General features: G+C 59.6%; 2 protein-coding genes and 2 long non-coding RNA genes across 10 annotated transcripts in view; 2 read left to right on the top strand and 2 right to left on the bottom strand.

Annotated features, from left to right (window-relative positions):
• The window catches only part of KCNJ10 (potassium inwardly rectifying channel subfamily J member 10), a 29,106-nt gene extending 22,022 nt beyond the window's left edge, over window positions 1–7,084 (bottom strand). Inside the window, exon 1 of one of the 2 annotated variants that reach the window (XM_059413535.1) lies at window positions 6,572–7,084. The gene's annotated coding sequence lies outside the window, so the exon portion shown is untranslated. Of the gene's footprint in view, window positions 1–4,934; window positions 4,957–6,571 lie in introns of those variants that run through there. The other variant, XM_059413536.1, reaches the window with a different exon arrangement.
• LOC132025796 (uncharacterized) lies at window positions 1,519–12,769 on the top strand. 4 transcript variants are annotated; one of them, XR_009406692.1, is made up of 5 exons: window positions 1,519–1,695; window positions 2,586–2,664; window positions 2,931–3,161; window positions 4,489–4,665; window positions 12,681–12,769. It is a non-coding gene; the product is annotated as an uncharacterized LOC132025796 (long non-coding RNA). The 4 variants fall into 4 exon arrangements; XR_009406691.1 differs by lacking the exon at window positions 1,519–1,695 and having other exon boundaries at window positions 2,262–2,664; window positions 2,941–3,161; XR_009406690.1 differs by lacking the exon at window positions 1,519–1,695 and having other exon boundaries at window positions 2,262–2,664.
• LOC132025797 (uncharacterized) lies at window positions 7,771–16,016 on the bottom strand. Its single transcript, XR_009406694.1, has 3 exons — window positions 15,929–16,016; window positions 12,459–13,097; window positions 7,771–9,041 (listed from the first exon to the last, which is right to left on the bottom strand). It is a non-coding gene; the product is annotated as an uncharacterized LOC132025797 (long non-coding RNA).
• On the top strand, window positions 13,624–21,858 carry KCNJ9 (potassium inwardly rectifying channel subfamily J member 9). Of its 3 annotated transcripts, none has more exons than XM_059413538.1 (3): window positions 13,624–14,335; window positions 15,772–16,637; window positions 19,002–21,858. In XM_059413538.1, exons 2-3 carry the CDS (start codon window positions 15,791–15,793, stop codon window positions 19,331–19,333), a joined length of 1,179 nt encoding a protein of 392 aa, XP_059269521.1. In that variant the 5' UTR covers window positions 13,624–14,335; window positions 15,772–15,790; the 3' UTR covers window positions 19,334–21,858. The 3 variants fall into 3 exon arrangements, with proteins under 3 accessions (XP_059269521.1, XP_059269520.1, XP_059269522.1); XM_059413537.1 differs by having other exon boundaries at window positions 13,625–13,815; XM_059413539.1 differs by lacking the exon at window positions 13,624–14,335 and adding an exon at window positions 14,836–14,984.
• The last annotated feature ends 255 nt before the right edge of the window (window positions 21,859–22,113 follow it).

Here is a 22,113-nt window from a genome sequence, read left to right as displayed (position 1 = left end):
CAGGGTGTGGGGCGTCTGGGGTCTCTGGGTTTCTGACAACGGTGGTGCCTGCAGATGGGCTCCCGGGACTGCGGCTGGAAAGCCAAAGAGCCAGGACTAGCTCCCTGCAGGTGCAGGGAAGGGGCTTCTCTCCTCCTGCCCAGGGGACACCAGCACCCTCCCCCCAACACCGTCAGTACCCTGCGTGGCCTTGCCACTCCACTCGCTGGGCGCTGGGTGCTGCCCCCAGGCTCTAAGGCTCAGCAGGCGGGGGGGGGGGGGGGGGGTGCGGGTGCGGCAGGTGCCGGGGCTGCTGAGGTGGGACCTGGGAAGGGGCTTCGGGCAGCGAGCAGGGAAGAGGCACCCCGTGACCAGAAGTGTTGGGAGAGAGGGCTGAGGCCTCTTTACAGAACTGCCCCCACAAGGCAGGAGAGATGGGCTGGGCTTACACACCTCCTCTCCCGGCTCTCCCTTTCTCCACTGCTCAGTCGTGCTGATGGCCCGAGGTCCTGCCTGTGATCTGCCCTCCAGGCTTCCTCTGCACGGCCCTGGCCCCCCGACGTCTCGCTTGCTTCCTTCTCCTTGACCTTTGGTTCTGCGCCCCACCCCGGCTCCCAAATGAGTCTGCTGGGGGGACGTAGGGGCTAACAGAACTCCTGTTCACCTTCCCAGGACCCGACACAGGTCCCTTTCCTTCCCCGGACTGGGAAGCTCGCTCAGCCACGCGGGAAGGACCCCTCGTGCCGCTTCCCCCTTCGGGGCCCAGGGGTTTCAGGGGCAAGGGAATGAGTAAGAGCCCATGTCATGTAGCACCACACTAAGCCCTTTTCTAGAATTACGTCTGGTAATTCTCCACATCTCTAAAAAAGTGGGCGCTTTCTTAGAGGCCCATTTTATAGAGGAGAAAACAGAGATGTGGATGCTTGGCTCAAGGCCACACGGCTAGTGAGCGTAGGATGCGGCCCCACAGGCTAAGCCACCCCGTACTGTCCCCCACCCCGTGAGCACGGTCAGAGGAGCCTGGGCAGCCAACGGCGATCAGCCAGAACACTCTGCCTGGCTGGGGTGTGGGGGCTTTGAAACTGTTTTCTGAAGTTCCCCTAGACTAGCGATTCTCAAGGTGTGGTCCAGGGACCCTGGGGGTTCCTGAGACCCTTTTGGAGGCTCTGTGAGATCAAAACTGTCTTCACAACAACGCTAAATGTGACTCGCTTCCTTTGCTCTTCTGCTCTCATGAGGGTTCAGTGGAGTTTTCCAGAAGCTCGGAGACACATGACATGGCAACAAATCGAATGCAGAAGCAGATAGGAGCATCGTCTGTCTGCCGTGCAGACACGTGTTCCAAAGATCTGTGAAAACATGAGACACCGCCACTCTTCTTATGAAACTTTGTGTTTCTTTGTTTTTAAAAATATAGCTATTTTCTATTGAAAAGACATCACTTAGGTGGACCGGTGATGGGTTTGGGTTTTTAACCAAACTAATAAATATTTAAGCCTCCTCAGTTTTCATTTCTCACGTACCAGTGAGTGTCACCCACAGAAACAAAAGATCTCTTGAGCCTGCGATCATTTTTAAGAGCACCAGGGGGTCCGGGGATGAAGAGGCTTGGGAAGCCGTGACCTAGACTCCGTCAGACATACTCTCGCTCCTTGCCAGCTGCTCATGACTTCTTTATCGGAGGGTCAACAAGGGAGGGCTCGACCTGGGCAGAAGGTATGTGCCTGGGTCCCCTGTTTGGGACGAGGGTGGAGGGTAGGGACCGGGAACAGTCCCAGGGACAATGTGACTAGGAGGTGGGGCCTGGGCCTCCAGGAGGTGTCCCCACAGGTTGCAAACCCCTTCCCCAGAGGTGTGCTCAAGACAACGGGGCCGCACCAGGCTGGGCTCTGACCTTCACCTTTTCGCCACGCTGGATGCCTGCCAACAAGCCTGGCATCAAGCGGGGGTAGACCTCCCTGGCGAGAAGAGAAAGGCTCAGTAGATCCCCACATGAGTTTCTGTGTTTGGGCCAACAGTGCTTAAAGGATTGGAAATGGAGGTTTCTGGGGTCTGCTGCTTGCAATCTTCGGGTGAAGCCATCTCTGCAGGATGGGCCCGTTGCCAGAGAGTGGCTTTTCTTGAAGTTCCCTCGAAAGTTGAATAACCGGCTCTTGCATCCGTACACCCCACCCCACCCCCACACTCATAAGCCTCTAATATCACCGTCCTCCGCCAAGAATCAGCATCTAGGAAGGTGTCCTACCTAGAATCTAGCTGGCTGGAGGCACTCTGTTCCTCAGAGCTGAGGGGTCCAGGGAGGGAAGAGAGGCCTTTGCTCTACGGGGTCAGGAATGTCCGGGGCTGCAGGGGCATGACCGCACCCCAGAGGCGCCCCCGTGTAATGAAGGAGACAGGACGTCCCCTCCCAACATTCCCATCGCGTTGGGCATCTGGGCAAAGGAACAGACACAGGGACAAAGGACAAGCAGAATACTGAGAAGCAGGGGTACAGTGGACAGGGCGGCTGGGGAAGCGGGGATGGAAATGGGGGGCCTTGGGGGGTGAGGCCCGAGGGAAAGGAGGGGTGAAGCCCGAGAGCTGCCGGGGGACTCCTCCTTCCCCAGAACAAGGTCTGAAGACAGCAGGGGAAAGTCCAAAGACCTTGATTGGAGTTTGCATGTGAAAACCAACGGGGATGTCTGGGTAAGAAAGGGGCGAGACGAAACAGGTGCTCTTTGCTGACGGTTCCAGTGGAGGGAAGGGGAAAGGGAGGGACCCAAGGAGAAAGACAGGCTGGAGTTCAGGAGGCTGCTGTGGGCACCAGGTGACCGCCGACAGAGGAAGGGGCGGGCGGGCGCGAGTGAGGGAGACCCGGGCACCTGAGAACAGGCAGGGCCGCGCGGGATGGGGGAGCTGTGCGGTGCAACCAAGAAGCTGGGAGGGAGAAGTTGCTCTGAAAGGCCCAACAGACTGTTTTAGGGGAACTCAGCCGCCGAGGTCACACCTACTGGGCCGCAGCTGAAGACGGGACATCCGCCTGCTGCAAACAGGGGAAGGAGCCACGGCTGAGGAGCCCCAGCCCACGTGACGGCCCAGCTGCGGGAAGGAAGACAGGCATCTCCTCCCGCCGTCCCAGACTCGGGAAGGGTAGGACAGAAGCCGGGCCTTGACGGCTGCTCTGCAGAAGAACCAGGGAGTGGGTAAGGGAGCCGGGAGAGCCCATAGAGTGGGGTCAGACAGTGCGGACAGCACAGCAGCAGGCACGCTTTTTAGGACCTAAGCGCTGTCCCAAGCAAGCCCTCCACAAAGTCTGACTCTCAACCCCGCACTGTCACCGTCCTGGGTAAAGATGAGGGTCTCAGGGCAAAGTGCTGGAAGCAGGACTGAAACCCAGCAAGTCTGACTCCACAGCTGCCCTCTTCATAGCTCTACCCGCGGCCTCCCCGGCAGGGCCTGAGCAGGAAGGAGCCCTGGGCCAGCGCCTCAGAGGGACGGGCCACCTGGAGCAGGGTCCCCGGCCCCTGACAGCTGCCACATCATCCCTGCGCCGATCGCTGAGCGGCACGTCCCAGCTCCCCTAGAAGCCTTCACGATGGGCTTGGGGGTCTGCTTTCGGTGCCAGTAGGTGGCCTCCTGCTCTTTCCCCATCTCCATTTCAGATCTCTTTCCTGGAATGGGATGTGCTTCCCGAAGTCGAACCCAAGTTCTTCCAGCGGCAGCACCCGGCCTTTCCAGGGCCTTCTGCCCCTGGCAGGAGAGCGGAAGGGCCCAATACTTTGACCTTAGGTCTTGAGAAGCCAGAAATGCCCCTGCTCTCAGCCCCGGCTTCTCTGGGCCACCCCAGCAGGTTCCTCCTCCCCACATTCCAGAGCCGGCCCCTCCCTTCTGCCCACCGCCTCAAATCCAGCTCTGCCCACGGACACCCACGGCAGAGTTTTTCCCACAATCCCCTTCTCTTTGCCCTTTCAAGGTTCTGGTGGGGGAGGGGGTGAAGAGGGGCTGTGCCAGGGCCATGCACACGACAGCAACATGTATGTGAACACAGGATGAAGGAAGAAAAGCACTGAGCTCAGCCCGTGGGACGGACGGGGGAGGGGCACACCCTCCAAGTCTGGGAGCTGCGCCCACCGACCACCCTTCACCGGGCACCCGGCACTCGGAGTCCGAATCTGCCGGCTCGCTATCCTTCTGCGGTTCCCTCTCGGTGGCCTCTCTGCCCCTTCCAGGGCCTCACCACTGTCCCAGACAGCTTGGCCTCAGCCTGGACGGTGGCACTGACCAGTCAGGCAAGAGAAGAATCTAGGCCGGGAAGGGGAGGGAGAGCGGAAGAGGTTTCCTCCCGTCCTACATAACCCTTGGCAGCAAAGTTGGGGGCTCCATTGCCCGATGCCTCTTTCTCTCCCCACCAATGCCAGGGGGCTCAGCCTATCGTCCACATTCTGTGCAGAAACCAAGCATCCTGCTAGGAGGCCCAAGAGGCCTTTTCTCCTCTGAGGAAGCGTGTATTTCTGTATGACTCACCCCCAGGTCCCTAAAGCCCCCATCCCACCAATCCCAGGATGACCCCAGAGGACGTCGTGTGAGACCACCCAGATCCAAGTGTCCCAGCCTCTCCGGTCCCGAGGGAGCACAAGGGAAGGAGGCCCCTGGGTCTCCGGCCAGGCCCTTCCCTTCCAGCCCAAGCCGAACCAGCTGGAGCTATAGGTGAGCTCGTGCGTGGAGGTGCGGGTGGGGCACCGCGCACCAGTCAGCCGGGCACAGGGAAGAGGCGGGGGTCGCCTGTGGCTGCCTCCGGTGCAAACACGAGGGACCCTAGACTGGAAGTGGGGCTGGTGTTGGGAAGACCCGGCTTTTTTCCCCGCGGGGTAGGGGCAGGCGTAGGATGCGGCATTAGAACCACAGAAGGAATGGGCCCATAACCCTGCCACTCCCCACCCCTCCGTTCCGTGGAGTCATTGCCATTCGATACCCACTGAGACAAGTTGGCTGCTCTGGCTCCGGCTGGGGGGGCACCGCTCAGAAAACAGCAGCTCCTTTCAGGACCCAGGCTGGCAAGGGCTTTGGGAGGCTGGACTGGCCCAGATCACCCCCCAACACCCCCTCTCTCCCTCCCTCGCCACCACCACCAAAGGACAGAGGGGCGGGGAGAAGGGAGTTGGCGCTGCCTGGGCCATGCCTAGTCCTCCGCTGAGCAGGCCTGGCCCCGCTCCCTGGCATGATGCCGTGCCTCCCCCTCCCTCACTTCCTGCTCCCTGAAGAACTAGCTAGGACCCAGGACACCTGCTTCCTTCCCCACGGGGTCCTCCAGACCCAGCCTATGCCCTGAGGAGGAAGCAGACCCCACCCCTGGGCACTGGACAGTGCCCACCCTTGTGAGAACATGTTCAGAAAGTCATAGAGGTCAGGGAGAGAGTTTGGAGACGGAACCCAGTGCAACTCAGGCGCGGCCGCCGGCCCCTCCTCAGGCTCATTTCTTGACACCCTCCAGGCCCCGCTGGGCACCCCTAAACACCCGTCCCCACACGAGGGCCCCAAATCTTCCGTCTCCTCCTCTCTCCTGCCTGGACCTCCCTAAAGCAGTCCCAGTGGGGAAAAAAGTCAAACACCCAGGCAAGGCAGACCAGCCAAAAAATGCTCAGCAAGAATTCGTATTGATAAGCAGCATAACCAGGCTTTGAGCCTTTGGGTCCAGATTTGTGCCCTGCTTCTCTGCCACCCCCAGTTCCCATCAGCCTCACCCTGGGGTGCTTTGGTAATAGGAATGAAATCTCAGGTGACCGACTCCCACCGTGTCCCGGTTTTGTTCTCCTACCCATTCCACCCGTCCCGGGACTCCGCTCTCTGCCCCCAACTCAGGAGGCTGGAACCCTCGCCTCTCTCCTAACACCAGCAGCCTTGGTCAGTTCCTGGCGCGGGGGGAAGGAGTGGGATGGGGAAGGCATCTCCTGGCCTCCTAATCCCGCAGGAGCTGCTCTGCCGGGCTCTTCCTAGGGATCCTACTGGGATACAGGGGGGGAGGGGGGCCAGAGGTGAGGAGGGGAGAGCTGGAAGAGCCCGCCAAGGGGAAGTGGAGGGAAGGGGCAGGACGGGCAGGGGTCCCAGGCACACCAGGCTGCCAGGTCTTCCGAATCCAAGCTGTATGCGTCTTTCTGGCCATGCGTGAGCTTGTGATCAATGGGTGTCACTATGTGAGAGTCACTGCGTGGGGAGGGGGACGGGCTGGCACGGGAGTGGGAGTAACCTGATGATCCTGGGAAGAGGGGGCGCTGTCTTGAGGCCTGTGGGGGGGGATGCGTGGTCCTATGCAGGCGGTGGTCACTGTGTTCCCTGAGAGGGCTAGGATGAGATGCCAGGTCCGCCTCGGAGGAAGGACATCAAGAAAGCCCCTTCCTCAACCTAATGCGCCTGAGGTGACCAGCTTCGGCCAAGCTTCCTTCTCGGGGAGTCCTTCCCCGGAGGGTCCGTTTGGGGTTGCTGAGGTGGGAGGCTGGGGAGCAGGCTCTAACCGCTGAAGCCAGACAGGGAAGGGCTGGGGGCCCACATCTCCGGAGTGAGGTGGTTGGCCAGGGCGGGGCAGCACTCCTCCTCCGTCACCGCCAGGGGGGCTTACCTTGGGTCCGGAGTGGAGTGGTCCCTCGGATGGGCCGCGGGACGGACGGACGGACGGACGGACGGGGCGGGCAGGAGTGAGGAACCGAGCTGAGCGACGGGCAGAGCCAGGACTCTTAAACCCGGAGCTGGGATCAGATAAGGGCTGGTCCGGGGGCCAGGGCCGGGGTCGGGCCGGCCGGGGGGCAGAGCTGGGCCGGGCCGGGCCGCCCCCTCCCTCCGCAGCGCCGGAGCCAAACTTCGTGTGAATGGAGGGGCCCGGAGGGGGCCGGCGGGCGGGGGCGGGGGGCTGCGGCCGGACCAATGGGGACGTGGAGCGCCAGGCCCGAGCTGCCGGGATTGGAGGGGCCGAGGCGGGCGGGGCGCAGGGGCGAGGAAGCGGAGCCCCGGACAGATGGAGGCGCAGGGCCGAGAGCCGCGCCCGAAGAGCGGGACCCAGACAGACTCCGGGAGGAAGCGGGACGCGAGACGATGGGCGAAGCGATAGGGGCTGCGCTGGCACGATGACAGGGGAGAGAGGAGGAGGCGGCGGCGGCCGTGTCGGGACCGGGAGAGGGCGCGGCGGGGCGGGGCAGGCCAAGTTAATGAGCTGGAAATGAACTCGGGACGGCCCGGTGGCCCTACGCGCGGCGCGAAGGGGCGGCCGGGGCTGGGCTCCGGGGCTCCGGGGCTCCGGGGCTCCATCCTTTAGCACCACTGCCTGGCCGGTCACCGTCCGCTAAGCACTGCGTGCGGTCCCGGGTGCCAAGCGCGCGCAACAGCCTCCCCCGCCCGCAGCCGGCTGTGTCCCGGTCCCGAAGGGCGGCTGGGGCGGGGCGCGCAGCGCAGGTGCGGGGGCGCGGGAGGCCGCAGAAGGGCGAGGTCGCTCTGCTTAGGGGGTCCTGGCAGATGTGGGGCATCTGACAAGGACCCTAAAGAATGCTGGGGATTCGGGTCCTGGGAGATGGTGGGGAGGACGTTTGAGGCAGAGGGAACTGCAGTCACAAAGGGTGGGGTGCGGTGGGGCCTCGGAAGTACAAGTCTGCGTGGGAAACAGCCTCACACTGGCCCCCTAGACTAGGCAGAGCTCAGGTGGTGGTTCTCAACCTTTTCGTCGCCAAGGACTTCTTTCCGTATCTGAATGCGAGTTTTGAGAGGTGCTTACCCACAATCTCCCACCCTCTGCATTTATTAAGGAAAGAATTATTTCCCTGATTTTGTTCACCATCAATACTTAGATATTTAATTACTGATCAGTAACCAGTATTATCGTACTGAGTTGATATACATCTTGGGGGGGAAAAAAACACAAACTAAGAAACTTGACATTGTTAGTTTAGTTTTGCTTCTAAAAGCCATAGGATGAGAAATGTACAGGGCACACAGGCTGCCCCTCGGGGAGGGCAGTGGGCGACAGGGGCGGGTACCACAGGCAGAGTGTCTGTGTTGGGGGAAGAGCTGGAGTACAGAGAGGAATGTGCCAGTTCAGGGTGAGCTCTGAGCTTCTGGAGGCCAAGGAGGTCCACGGAGGCTCTTGACCCAAGGATGAAGTCATAGCTGAATTTTAGGAAGATAAATCTGGAGGCAAGCCAGAAGGTCTGCAGGGAAACCAGACAGCAAGCCCAGAACCTTCATCCTCCCTCCCCTCATCTTCTCTAATCAGTGCATGGACTTTGTGAAGCCCCTCGGGCCTGTGCCCTTCCTCTCTGCTGCATCACTGGGCTGTGGTCTGGGCCACGACCTAGACCCGGGACCATTCCAGCCTCATCCGCCACCACTGGCCCTGCACGCCCGAACCTGCTGCAGCACCCTCCTCCAGCATGGAAGGCTCCGTCCTCTGTTCTCCCTGTGTCCTTGTTCTCCCTGTGTCTGATGTCCAGCCTTCATCGCTGACATGGCTCCGGCGACCATCACTGATCCCACGCAAACCTCTATCTTCATCCTGAGGCTTTCCCTAGAGCCTCACGGGTCCAGCTGCTGGCGGGGGATTTCCACTTCCACCGGGCAGGCCCCAGACCGAACTCACCATCTTCCTCCTCGAGCCTCGTGACTTCTTTATTTCTGTGTTTCTCCAGGCCAAACAGATTTTAAAACCGAAGTGACCTCTCCTCTTCACCCCTCCCTCTCCCCCAGCCCTTGACATGTCAGCTAAGCGACCAAGTCCTGCCAGGTCTCCCTTTGCTGTATTCCTCTTGGATGTCCCTTTCTATTTCAAGGCCACTACCAGAATCAGGAAGGTCACTAACAGCCCAGGACCTGGACCTACCCTTCACCCTTTCCTGCATTCTCAAAGGAAGAGGCAGCCTGTCATCATCATGTCAGTCCCTGTGTTCTTCTGTCAAACCCCAAACGGGGTACTCCTTGCTTACTGGGCACAGTCCAAGCTTTCTGACACTCAGGGAGGAAGGAACCCAAGGGCAGGAGCAGAAGAGATACCTTCTGGTGAGGGAGAAGTCTCCGAGGAAGTTCTTTCCAAATGGTCTTTGCCTTTCCTGCAGAACAGAAGAGCCATTTGTTGAACATCAGGGTGAGGACGGGCCTGGGCAATTAGAAAGAGCTTAGAAGTTCTAGAACAGCGCGGTACAAGACTGTGGGAAGCACGGATAGCTGGCATTGAGCTATAGGTTTCTAATTTTAAAAGAGTGACTTAAGGGAGCCTGGGGGACTCCGGACTTGATTCCGGCTCAAGTCATGATCTCAGGGTCCTGGGATCGAGCCCCACATCGGGCTCCCTGCTCAGTGGGAAGCCAGCTTCTCCCTCTCCCTCTCTCGAGTTCCCTCTCTCGCTGTGTCTCTCTCTGTCAAATAAATTTAAAAAAAAATTTTTTTAAACAAAACAAAGAAGTCTTAAGGGCACCCGGCTGGCTCAGTTGGTAGAGCATGTGACTCTCGATCTCGGGGTCAGGTTGTGAGTTCAAGCCCTATGTTGGGCATAAAGCTAACATGTATTTAAAAAAATTCAAAAGAAGTTCCGAGATAGTCACTAGGAAGCCAGTAGGGAACCAATGGCCAAGGACTTGGGACATCTGTGAGTGTTTTTGACGCGAGATAGATGTATTACGTGAGCCTCTGAGAGGCTGGGTGACTTGCCTATGGTACTGTAGCTAGAAGATGTCAGTTCTGGAACTCGAATCCACATGTATTTGACTCCAGGGCTTGTCTCAGGGTAACGCTAGAGTGAATCTTCGTGTGTTAAATAGAATCTGAATCATCGACATGCGCACAGGTTAGTGTGACAAATCGGCCAGGTTGTGAAGCCCACCATGTAAGAGGGTCTCCTGGGATCCACGCCGCACCAGTGCAGCGAGGACCCATTCTGGGTCACCTCTAAATGGCAATCATGGGAACTGTCTCTCTCTGAAGACCTCTCCTCTTCCGTCAGCTTAGCAAATGGTGTCTTTCTCATTCTCAATTGCTTCTTTTGGACTCACTCCTTCCAACTTTGGCTTCATGTTTTCTCTGACCTTGTTCTGGAAAGAGTAGAGGTGACTCTATCCTGTGTTTACTATAGGATTCCGAGAACATTTTAGCTCAACAATATCCACGAGTAGTGGGCACCTCGTAGCGGGACGATTCAGACCACAGAGGAGAGCTTCGAGAGAGGGCCTGAGCTCCGGCGCCCCGGTCACGAAAGGACGGCTTAGATAAACATACCCTCTGCCTTCAGCAAGTGCAGTATTCATAAACTCACACTTCTGAGACATAATTTACGTGCTCCCATTACTAAAGGATTCTTCCTAGAAGTTCTTTAACTAGGTGGCTCCTCTAGTATCTTTCCAATGGGGGCCAATGGATAAAAATTCCATTAATACCCAAAACACTGTGGCAGCGGGAAGGCAACAGGGAATAAAGAAACAACCAGGGACCAGGAGCTGGGATGCCTGGGTTTTTAGTCCTGTCTGCTCTCTTGGGGCCCATCCCTCACTTGGAGAGAGACCTGGAGAGTCTCACTTGGAGACACCTCACTTGGTCTAATTCTAGACCACCTCCAAACACCAGGACTTTTAAATCCTGGTCATCCGGCACCCGATCCCATCAAGCAAGACAGACCTGTATATGAGAAGGCTCTGATCCTCCAGCTGTGCTAGAAAGAGCCAAAGGGCCAAAAATGTGCCTCAGACTCAGGGGCCCAGTAGGGTCCCACCTGTCCTGGTGCTGGGCTCGGCTTCTCCCCATGTCTCTCTAACCTCCAGCTGCAGCCACTGCTTCAACCATATCCTCTTTCAGCTCTGACTCTTCTAGGGCCCAGACTCCCCCGAAGTTGTGGAAAATTATTATAGTTTCTGCCAGATGGGCCTCCCCTGTTCCATTAAACCCATATCCTCAACCATCTCCTGTTTTCCCATCATACTTCCTCTCCCACCTCCAAGATTTTACCCGAGAAGTCTCATGATCTCGCTCAAGGAAACCTTCACAGACTGGTTAGTCCCCGGGCTCCCACATACAGCTGCACGGTTTGTGGACTGCACAAAGGCACTCACAGAGGGGGCAAGTTGAGAGCTGAACTGCATCTACCTTGCCAACCCTTACACCCTGGCTCAGAGTTGCGCCCACTTGAGGCATTCCCTTTTTATTTTTATTTTGCCCCAAAGTACCACCTGCTCTCCAAGCTACTTGCCATAAGGAACGAACCTGCCCAGAGCCGCCTCCTTTTTCTACTTGGTAACGAGCTTCCTGATGGACCACCGATGTGGCTCCAGCTCTGGCCCTCTCACCCTCAACATTCTCAAGTTCCAAACTGACAGGTTTTACTAATTCCTTGTAAAGTTGCTTGCTCTGTCACAAAACTGAAAGCTGGGATCTTGCCTATTTTTCTGTACCCTGGAACCTAAGAAAACTTGCTTTCCCTCCCTCTATTCAAGTTCAGTGATAAACAAGGGACTGGAGATAGAGGCCGGGTAAAGTCCCCGGACCTGCAGGGGTGGGTGAATCAGAGGCGGGCTGGTGGTCAGCCAGAATGAGGCAGGGGGCTGCCGGGTACCCTCTGAATGCCCTGCCAGCCCCATCACCCCCCCCCCAAGAAATGGGGCCAGTGCTATGCAAATGAGCTTTTGCCCAGGGGTCCGGTTTCATCTCTCTGAGCTCCTGGCACAGCAGAACCAACGTGAGCAGCCGCTTGGCAGGACAGAGAAGGACAGGCTTGCAGTCCCAAGGCTCAGGTGACAGGGCCAGACCCAGGAGACGGGGATGGTGACTGGGACTTTAACAGCCCTCCTGATGCCAATCTTGGGCTGAAAACTTGGTATTTCCACTTAGAACAAGAAACTTGGGCACGAGTGCTGGGGAGAGGAGGGCAGTGGACCGGGAGTGCCCTCTGCAGGGCTCAGTAGGCGGCACCAGAGCAGAGGAAGGCAGCCCAGGGTGGGGATCTCAGGGGGTGTCTGGGAGAAGGAAGATCTAGCTAGCACTTACTGAGGACTTCGAGGGGGCCAGGAATTGCCTCATGGAAGCCTCAGGACAATGCCCAGGAGATGGACAATAGAGTTATTCTCATTTCTTGGATGAAGAAACTGTTCAGAGAGGTTAAGCAACCTGCTCAAAGTCACCCAGCTAGCAGTGGACGGAGTTGAGACTTGAACCTAGATCACTGCCTCCTGAGATTATATTACGCAGAACTACTTTTTCCAACTCAGCAGATCATTCAAGCAACTTCTAACCCTCTAGTGTCCATTTCAACATCTCCTCTGGTTCCTATCTTCCTATTCCGACTTAAAGGGATCTGGAGAAGAGCAGATCAGCATGTTGGCTATGACAGTACCCGTCATAACAACGGCCACTTGTATACCACTCTCTGCTTTTAATGATTCCCCCGGGGTTAAATGAGCACTGAAATATTCATATTTCTCCAAATTCTGCTCTGATTTTTATCGGGGTCCTGACACCCATTTCTGTGGTGATGATCAACTTACAAGAATGGCTGTGCGTGCTGCTTTTTCCTGCAAGACTGTGTCTCCGCACACATTTTCATATGTGAACATAGCAGCTGATTATGTCCCCACATCACAGCTATTGCGTTCCCGAGGTCCCGTGGTTTTGTGACGAGCCCGCGGTGTAGCAGGGACACCCTGGGGTGAGTCTAACCACCGTCTCTGCCTCTGTGACATCTGGCAAATCGTCTTTCTCTGTTTCAGCTTCTCATCTGTAAATGGAGATCAGACCCAGCTCGTGGGGTCCCTGTGTGGGCTGTCAGATGAGTCCTCTAGTCCACAGCCACCGCTCGATGAATGACCGGCAGTGACGTTACCGTGACGTGTCTGCACATCTTTGTCCCCCCGCTGGACCGTGAGCTCCAGGTGTGCAGAGACCAAGTCATCTCTGTAACCATCCCCCACCCAGCACACTGCCCAGGCCTTGGCCTCCACGGAAGTTTGTTGGATGAACGGTTTTAAGCCCTAACCTGGGCTCTTCTCTCCGTCGAAAGTTTGGGTTGTTTCTAGACTTTTCGCTGTTAACAAAATACACTTAAAGCCCTTCTATTTCTTTTGCCTTGTTTGGTCTGCACGCCCGGGGAAGCAGGCTGAAAAGGGATATTTGCACGTGTCCTTGCCCTGTGAAAAACAGAACAGCTGTGATTCAAGGAAGCGACGCCAATCCTTTGGGTCACATTACAAATCAGTGACAAAGATTAGAACACTTGACCCCACCCCCCTTCCCCAGGTGAATCTTTCTCCTCTCTAGCTACCTCCTTCTGGATCAGGGCGCCCTCTTCAAAAATTGGAGACAGCGTAGTGCCTGCTGGAGAGAAGAGCTGGCACCCAGAGGCCCCTGCTGGAGGTCGTGAGCTGCCAGCAACCAGGGGGCCCTCCGAATCCCCGGGAGACCAAAGGTCTTATTCCCAAACACATCGGGCCTGTATTTTCTCAGAGCAAGAAGCCTCTTAGGGAAGAGCGTGCCGGCTTTTCTTTTCTTTTTTTCCTGAGGGGGTGAGGAGGCGAGCTCTGAGTTGTCCAGGAGGAGGGACTTGGGCTAAAAATAGCTATGGCGTGTGGCTCAGCCTCCAGTGGTACCCAGGACCGGGGAGGGGAGGGGGATGCTCCGGAGCTGTCCCCAGACTGGTTGCTGTGGAAACGAGAGAGGAGCAGGGGAGCCTGGGAAGTGGGGATGACACAGATAGCAGGTCCTAGCCAGAGCTGCCGCTGCATGTAGGAGAAACAACGGTGTCTGTGGCTCCCACCCTCCACGGGGGCCGGGGAAGGGGTGGTGTCAGGGGCATGGACGCTACGCCCCAGGGGTCTCTGCTGCCGGCTACTCTCCTCTCCACGCGCTGTGAGTTGAGTTGCGGGGGACTTGGGTTTGGGCCCCTAAATCCAAGGCAAGTGGGGGCTTGGGAACAGCTTGTTCCTGAGGGAGTTTTCACCAGATCCTCTCCCACAAAATAAACCCTCTCGCTGGCCAGCACTCCCCAGGGGGAGAAAGGGCGATCCAGGAAAACGTGGCACTGGGGTCTTCCGGAGAGGGCTCACAGCATGCACAAGAACTAAGAAGGAGCAGGCTGGGGGAACAGGGATCTTCGGAGGGAAGGTGCCGAAATCAAGGCTAGTTCACACATTTACTTCCCCAATGAGGAACATGCGGCCTCCACTCAGGAAGACAGGAGGGGCCACGATCAAAGTAAGGCCCACCTAGACGCCTGTGGCGATGGAGAGCAAGACAGATCTGGCAGCGATCAGACTGTGGGGTTCCTCCCACCCCTGGGAAGACCGATCTGTCTAAGCAGGCAGATTGGGGGTCAGATAACCTAAGACCCTGGGAAACATCTGGAAGTCCATCTGGGGCTGATAGTAGGGTAAGTGGGACGCAGGGGCTTCTCTGCATGACTCGGGGTCTCCGAACAGTCCGTGTGCATAGAGAGAACTTCTAGAGGACATCTCTGGCGGCAGGCAGGGCAAGGGAAGCCCACTCTGGGGGGAGGAGAAGACCCTAGTCTTCATTGGACCCGGTGTCCCCTGACTCCTCTTGCAACATAAATGTGGGGAGGGGCATCCCTAAGCACCAAGCTATCTTTTTGGGTTTCCCTCCTGCCCTCTACCCTAGTACACACACACACACACACACACACACACACACACACACGGCCTCCCAAGGCCTGGCTGCAGAGCACCTCATTCCAGAACTTGAATTCTGGAGACCTGGGTTTGGAGTTGCATATCCAGGCGGTGTCTCCCCAGGATCTGGTCAAACATCCAGGCCATCTGTGGTCCTTGTCACATTCCTCCCGTCCACCCCACCCTCCCCCACCCCAGCCAACCCAGGTTTCCCTGGAGTGGGAGGACAGAACAACCCCCAGGAAGAGGGGAAGGCTGGAGAGAACCAAGTCCTTCTTCTAAACCTTTCCTTGTAGGGGTCTGGGGCCTAGGGAGGGGCTCTGGACCTCTCCCCCAGGGCACACTGCAGCTCAGATCGCTCCTCGGGGGAAGAATTTGAAGCAAACTCAGGTGGGCTTCCCTTGGAACGGGAGCTCTGGGCCAGATGGCTGGGGGTGGGGGGCTGTGCTTAGGGTAGTCAGTGAGGAGTGGGAGGCTGCCGGCAAAAAAACCGGAGGGAGTGGGGCGGTAAATGTGGGGGCTTAGTGCTTCGCCGGATCTGGTGGAAGAGGGCTCAGGAGGAACAGGAGACTCCCCGGGGATACGAGCCTAACTCCGGCTGAACTTTGCGCGCCCGGGCTGTCCGCCTGGGTCTCCTCTCTTGCAGCCCTTCCAACGCCCTTCCAGGCTGCCTCCGCGGGGGAAAGAACCCAGGGGCCCGGGGGGGGGGGGGGCAGACACCCAGCAGTGATGAGCGGGAGGGGTCTAGTGCTCCGGGAGGGCTTGGAGTGGGCACGTCCTCGGGCGGGGCTGCTCAGCCCGGGCCGCCGGAGAGGTCGCCCCTGCCTTTCCGCCCCCCGCGCGCGTCTTCTCCGCCCGCTGCGGGAGGGCAGGCAGCTGCGGGAGGGGGCTGAGCGCGCGCGGGGCGCCGGCAGGAAGGAAGAGGAGCGCGCGGGGGTCACGGTGAAGTTCGGCCGAGCGGGTCCCGGGCCCGCGCAGGCCGCAGCCAGGGCGCGCGCGGGGGCGCTGGGGCGGGGGGCCGTGTCCGCGGGCTGGGGGCGGCGGAGGGGGGCGCGGGCAGCCGCGGGGAGGCGTGGGGGCGGCGGTCGCAGGCGGCCGGGGCGGGTTGGGGGGGGTTGCACCCTCCGAGCCGCGCGGTCCCGCGAGCCTGACGGCGCCGCGCGCTCCGGTCCCGCAGGCCCCCTGCGGCCGCCGCCATGGCGCGCGCCGGTGCCCCCCGCTCCCCGGGCCGCGAGCCCCCGCGCCGCCGCGGCCGCCAGCGCTACGTGGAGAAGGACGGCCGCTGCAACGTGCAGCAGGGCAACGTGCGCGAGCCGGGCCGCTACCTGACCGACCTGTTCACCACGCTGGCCGACCTGCAGTGGCGCCTCAGCCTGCTCTTCTTCGTGCTCGCCTACGCGCTCACCTGGCTCTTCTTCGGCGCCATCTGGTGGCTCGTGGCCTACGGCCGCGGCGACCTGGAGCACCTGGGCGACGCGGCGTGGACGCCGTGCGTCAACAACCTCAACGGCTTCGTGGCCGCCTTCCTGTTCTCCATCGAGACGGAGACCACCATCGGCTACGGCCACCGCGTCATCACCGACCAGTGCCCCGAGGGCATCGCGCTGCTGCTGCTGCAGGCCATCCTGGGCTCCATGGTGAACGCCTTCATGGTGGGCTGCATGTTCGTCAAGATCTCGCAGCCCAACAAGCGCGCCGCCACGCTCGTCTTCTCGTCGCACGCCGTCGTGTCGCTGCGCGACGGCCGCCTCTGCCTCATGTTCCGCGTGGGCGACCTGCGCTCGTCGCACATCGTCGAGGCCTCCATCCGCGCCAAGCTCATCCGCTCGCGCCAGACGCTGGAGGGCGAGTTCATCCCGCTGCACCAGACCGACCTCAGCGTGGGCTTCGACACGGGCGACGACCGCCTCTTCCTCGTGTCGCCGCTCGTCATCAGCCACGAGATCGACGCCGCCAGCCCGTTCTGGGAGGCGTCGCGCCGCGCCCTGGAGAGGGACGACTTCGAGATCGTCGTCATCCTGGAGGGCATGGTGGAAGCCACGGGTGCGGAGGGGCGGGGGCGGGGCGGGGTGAGGCTGGCGGGGGGTGGGGGGTGTCCCCTGGGGGGTGGTCACCGGGACCTGCACAGGGCCCGGAGCCCACACGCAGCTAGCGTGTGCTGCGCGGCCCCGACGCACGGGGCCTCGGGGTTCATCTGGTCCTAGCGAAGGTCACTTCCGTGCTCGTTTTCAGACGGGAGGCTGCCCGAGGAGAGGTTAAGGCAGCTGTCCGTGGTCGCGGGGAGGTCAGTGGATAGGGCGGGGGCAGTGCTACTGGCTGCAAGGTTTGATGTTCCAGAAGCGCAAGGACGGTAAGTTCGGGGGTTTCCCACTGCGGAGAGGTCCGGCCCCTGAACTTGGTGGCACGGCTCTCCCATGGCCCAGAGCATGCCCAGCCTGGACCTTAGGAGCAGGCTGACAGCCGGTCTCACTCCGTCTCTGTTTCCCCACCCATCAAAAGACCCTGGGCTCCCATCGACAAAGGAAATAGACGGTCTTAGCATTTCTGGCCCCTTTCCAGAAGGAGCGCTCAACGCCCCTGTGAGGTCAGGACTCAGGCCCACCCCGTGCAGCGTTCGGGAGCAGGTGGGAGGGCCCAGTGCAGCAGCACAGATGAGGTGCTGCCAGACTTGACATCTGGAAGCGGGAGGATGAGAGAAGCCTAGCGGGTGAGCACAGGGCGGTGAGCTGTGGCCTCTGCGGCTTCCCAGGCTGGTGCCCTCAAACCCATCTCCTGGCCCTTCCTGCCCAGCCTCTGGCTCACCACCCTCTGCCCCAGTGCTCCCCACTGCCTCTTTACTAGCCTGCATCCCCCCACCCCCACCCACGCTCCTTCTAGCTCCCGCTCCTTCCCCTGCTCACCCAGGCCCTTCCCTTGCGCTCTAGCCCCTGTCACTCTCCTGCCAGCCCCAAGACAGCTGCTGTCCCTGCAGACAGGTCCCTACCCGGTCCTCTCCTCCTCGTACCCCCAGCGCCTCCCTCTGTTCCTCAGAGACCTCTCTCCCCAGTGTCCCTTCTGCCTCTTCTGCCCTTCCCCCACTGGACACTTCCTATTCCAGCCTTCACGGGAGGAACACCACCGTGACCCATGTCCCCAGGCTATGTCAGGGCTGGGCTTACAGTGCCGAGACCCATCTCTGGTTAGCTACCGTTCAGGCTTCCATTCTCCCCTGCTCTGAGGTGGGCATGGGCTGGGGGACAGACCCAGGCGTAGAAGGAGGACCGCTTGTCCTGGTGAGTGTGCCAGCCCAGCAGGGAGCACGGGGCCCAGCCCCGGGTTGCAGAGGACTGGGGAGGGTGGTGTGGAGGAGACAGGGATGGGAGCTCATCTGACTTTTCTAGAGAGACCAAGTTGGAAAGGATGGCAATATTTTGGGTGAGAGAGTCAGGATTCAAAATGCTTTTGAAAAGCAAGGATAATGAGCCAAAACCCAACAAGATGACATTTAAAAGGAATAAATATAAAATTCTACATTTAGGCTTTAAAAAAATCACTTATGTAAGCACCGCATTGAAGAGCTTTGGTGAAAAAAAAGAACTGGGGGTTTTAGTTGGCCACAGGCTTAATGTTGCAGCACTGTGATTTTGATTCCAAAAATGTTTATGTAACGTAATCTTGCGCCCCGTTAGCTAAAGCCTCATGGCCGGAAGAGAGAGAGAGGAGGTGAGCCCTCTCCTGTGCAGGTCAGGCCCCAGCGGGGTATTTATCATACGCAGAGTGCCGAAAGGGTCCTCCTTGGTCATTCGGGTTTGCAGTCGAGAAAGTAATATTTCTGGAAGCCAGGTCACCTGAAGAAGGGTGGAGAGAGCCAGGGGTGTTCCGCCTGAAGAGGAGAAGACACGACGGGCCCCGAGGTTCCCGAATGGGTGTCAAAAGGCAGGGGAGCAAAAGCAAAGGTGGCGATCCTGGGGGGGCGGATCTGACTGGGGGGGCGGATCTGACTGGGGAGGCAGATCTGAGCTCTTCCTAAGAACAACCGCTGAGAGTGTCCCACCTGGGAGGCGGTGAGCAGCGCCAGCTGGATGCCCAGTCGTGGGGAGGCTGCGGTAGGAAGCCCCGTGTGGAAAGGGAGGTTGGACTAGACGATCCCTAAGGTCAGTTTCAAGGTTCAGCTCCTCTGATTGGCATCCCCCGCAGAGACGAGGGGAGAGCCTGAGCTGGAGGCTGAGTTCGGACCCACTCCCAGGGGAGAGAGCTGGGCAAGGTATAGGAGTTGAGAAGGGGGAGAAGACAGGTTGGACCCAAGCGGGCATGGGAGGCCCTGGCTGAGGAAGAGAGGGAGCAATGTGGGAATCGGGCTGTGGAACGAGAGCCAGGAGAGGGAAGCCCCGGGCTGGGATCCCCCCTGACCCGTGCCCCTCCCCCCAGGAATGACTTGCCAAGCTCGGAGTTCCTACCTCGTGGACGAGGTTCTGTGGGGCCACCGCTTCACGTCAGTGCTCACCCTGGAGGATGGCTTCTATGAGGTGGACTATGCCAGCTTCCACCAGACCTTTGAGGTGCCCACGCCCTCGTGCAGCGCCCGGGAGCTGGCCGAAGCCGCTGCCCGCCTCGACGCCCATCTGTACTGGTCCATCCCCAGCCGGCTGGATGAGAAGGTGGAGGAGGAGGGGGCCGGGGAGGGGGCGGGGGCAGAGGCTGGCGCTGACAAGGAGCAGAACGGCTGCCTGCCGCCCCCAGAGAGTGAGTCCAAGGTGTGACCCGTTCCCTACAGACCCCTGTGGCAGGGCCAGACACTGGTACCCGGGAGCTGGATGTCAGAGGCCGAGAAGGAGGCAGGCAAGAGCCCTGGGCATGTGCTGAAGCTGGGGAGCCCCCTCGGAATCTTAAGCCTAGAATCCAGTAGAAGGGAGGGCATCTGATTCCATGGAGGGTGGGGACGGGCGAACGTGCCAGCCTGTGTTTGTCCTTCATGTCTGTTCAGGGGTGGATGGCTGGAGCGAAAGGTGGACTGCTGTGGGCCACATGGGGAGGTGGTAGCGGAGTGAGGGCTGCTGGGGGCTCCGTAAACCGGCAGACAGAGGTGGTGCACTCGGGGCTGCTGCTAACCCAGAGAGAAGGACTTGCAAGTTCTAAAAAGGCACCCTTTACCCCCAGGCCGATGCCACCCCAAACCAGCGTACACAGCGTGGGGAGCAGAGCGCGGGCTAGATTTTAGTCCCCCCTCGTCTCCTCGGCCAGCCTCCGGTGTATGGCACACCTGTCTCGCTGGACACAGTGGCCGAGCTGACCCAGAGGAGAGGAGGCTAGATGGTAGGTGGGCAGAGATGAGGGTCACCATGGTGATGGGGGGAGCAGGAGGTTGGACCCTGCAGGCATGGCTCAGCGGGGTGTGAATGACCTTGCCCCCGGTGCAGGAAAAGAGGCGGCGCCGGACCCCGTAGCAGGGCCTGGAAAGGAGAAGAGGAGAACCAGGGACCGCTCTTTTCTGAGAGCGAATGAGATCTCAATAGCGCCTCGGAGGCAGGAGGTGGGGGACATTCTGCGGAGCAGGAGGGGTCAGGAGAGAGATTCAGAAAGTGAGTTCTCTAGACCTAGGACACAGGGGCCCACCGGAAAAAAAGAAAATTTGTCTTGGGGCCCAGCGACAGGGCATTCCCAGAATTCCTTGGGGCACACCAAGTACAAAGCAAGGACCCCACGAAGGTGGGGTGGGCATTCAGAGCGCACTGCGCCCAGGGAAACAGAGAAGTCAGCCCCTGCGGCAACTGGACAAGGTATGTTCCGGACTGAGCCCGAGCCCTCCCTCGGAGCAGAGGGCAGGAGGGCTTGGTGATGGGAAATTTAGGGAGAATGAGTAAGCCGGCGGTTACCAAACCGGAGTGTGCGTCAGTCACCTGGGTGGCTTGCGAAAGCACAGACCGCCGGGCCCCACTCCCAGAGTTCCTGACTCAGTAGGTCTGGGGTAGAGATCCGAAACTCGTCTTTCCAGCAAGTTCCCAGGTCATGCTGACGCTGCTAGACTGGGGGCTGCCCTTGGAGAACCACGGCCCTACACAGAAGACTTGGGAATCGTATCAGGAGTAGCTGAAGGGGACGGAGGAGAAGCTGAGAGGGAGCGGAGAAGCTGGGCAGTAGCTGAGGGGAGCGGAGGGGGGCTGGGGTTGCTGAGGAGAAACGGAGGACATGGGGGGCAGAGACGGAACTGTAGACCACCGTGGGTGGGAAAGGGGACCCTGAAGCCCAGGCTGACAAGTCAAACTCTGGGCCTGGGAACGCAGCCATCAGGGGAAAACTCGGGTGATAAGCTGATAAGCGTGGGATGGTGTTCGGGGAAGATGAACAGGCGAGATAGGGAAACCCCCGAGGGGTTGCTGGGCAGGGGCTGGGGCTGGAGCGGGACGGGCCTCTGCGACCTGAGAGTGAGGCCCTCATAGGACTTAAGAGGCACGATTGAACACGATGTGAGGCGAAGCCCGATGTGTCTGTGGCCTGATGTCTGCCCAGCTGGGGCCACCCGCCCCGCCCTGGAGACACGGTTCCCGCCCCACCTCCACCCCTCCCGGGTCATCGAATCACAGGTGGGGGGGGGAGGGCAGCCCTCCAGGATGGGGAGGGGGGAGCGATGACAGCCTCGGACAGACCGAGGTGGAGGGGCCTGCGGCTGGCCTCCTGAGAGAAAAGGATCGGTCCAGGCAACCACTTACTCCTGCAGCACAGCCAGGCAGGGACCTCCTCTCCTTGGTCCTGGCCACACCCTGCCCCTGTGCTTTAATAAAAGACGGAGCCCCTCGGGGGAAAGCAGCCCAGTCGGCTCCATTCCAGACTGGGAAGCCGAGGTCCTGTGGGTCCCGGGGCCTCAGGCAAGCAGGAGAGGGGGCCGGAGAGAGCTGCCAGCACGGGTGCCCCAGAGTAACAGCTCTGCCTCAGGTCACAGGGCTACCTGAGTCACCGGCAGTCGAAGAGGAGGTCCTGGACCCTGGCCTCGGCTGTTCCCTCCAGAACAAATGGTGTAGGACGGGGTTATTAGGTTTAATTCGGTGGAACAGGTGAGTCTGGACAGGAGGGGGCTGTTGGCAGCCGTGCCGCTCAGTTACCGCTCAGGGCTCCGCTGTGCACAGTGCGAGAAGGCGGGAGCCCTCGGGTGGGCCCCTGCCGCTGCCGCTAATTAGCTTCATGACTCTGGGCAAGTTACACCACTTCTCTGGGCCTCAGTTTCCCCTTCTGTAAAAATTACACTTAGCGTACTAGTAATGCTCAATAAATGTTTAAATAACTGAATTAAAAGAGGTAAACCGGGTGCCCCTTAAGGAGCGGAGCAACCACGAATTCTCAGATCAGAGAATCGTGAAGCAATGATGCGTTCAGGGGGCCCCTGGGGCACTGGAGGGGAGGGGCGCCAAGACCTGGGGGGGCGCACGCCGGCTGTGGGGGGTGCGGGCCCGTGCGCAGGGGCTCTGTGGACAAACAGACCCTCCCCTGACTGCTGGCCTCGCTGCCACCCAGGGGGCCGTGCTCTGAGGCTTCTTTCCTTGGGGGT

This window comes from Mustela nigripes, chromosome 10 (genome assembly GCF_022355385.1).
Source record: "Mustela nigripes isolate SB6536 chromosome 10, MUSNIG.SB6536, whole genome shotgun sequence".
Classification (NCBI taxonomy): Eukaryota; Metazoa; Chordata; class Mammalia; order Carnivora; family Mustelidae; genus Mustela; species Mustela nigripes.
Note: the sequence above shows the minus strand (reverse complement) of the source record. Positions and strands in the feature narration are given on the sequence as shown.

Excerpts from the sequence above, each read along its gene's own strand:
- KCNJ9 (XM_059413538.1), top strand. The coding sequence starts at position 15,791 with ATGGCGCGCGCCGGTGCCCCCCGCTCCCCGGGCCGCGAGCCCCCGCGC. Across the intron at positions 16,638-19,001 it reads GGGCATGGTGGAAGCCACGG|GAATGACTTGCCAAGCTCGG; the intron begins GTGCGGAGGGGC and ends CCCTCCCCCCAG.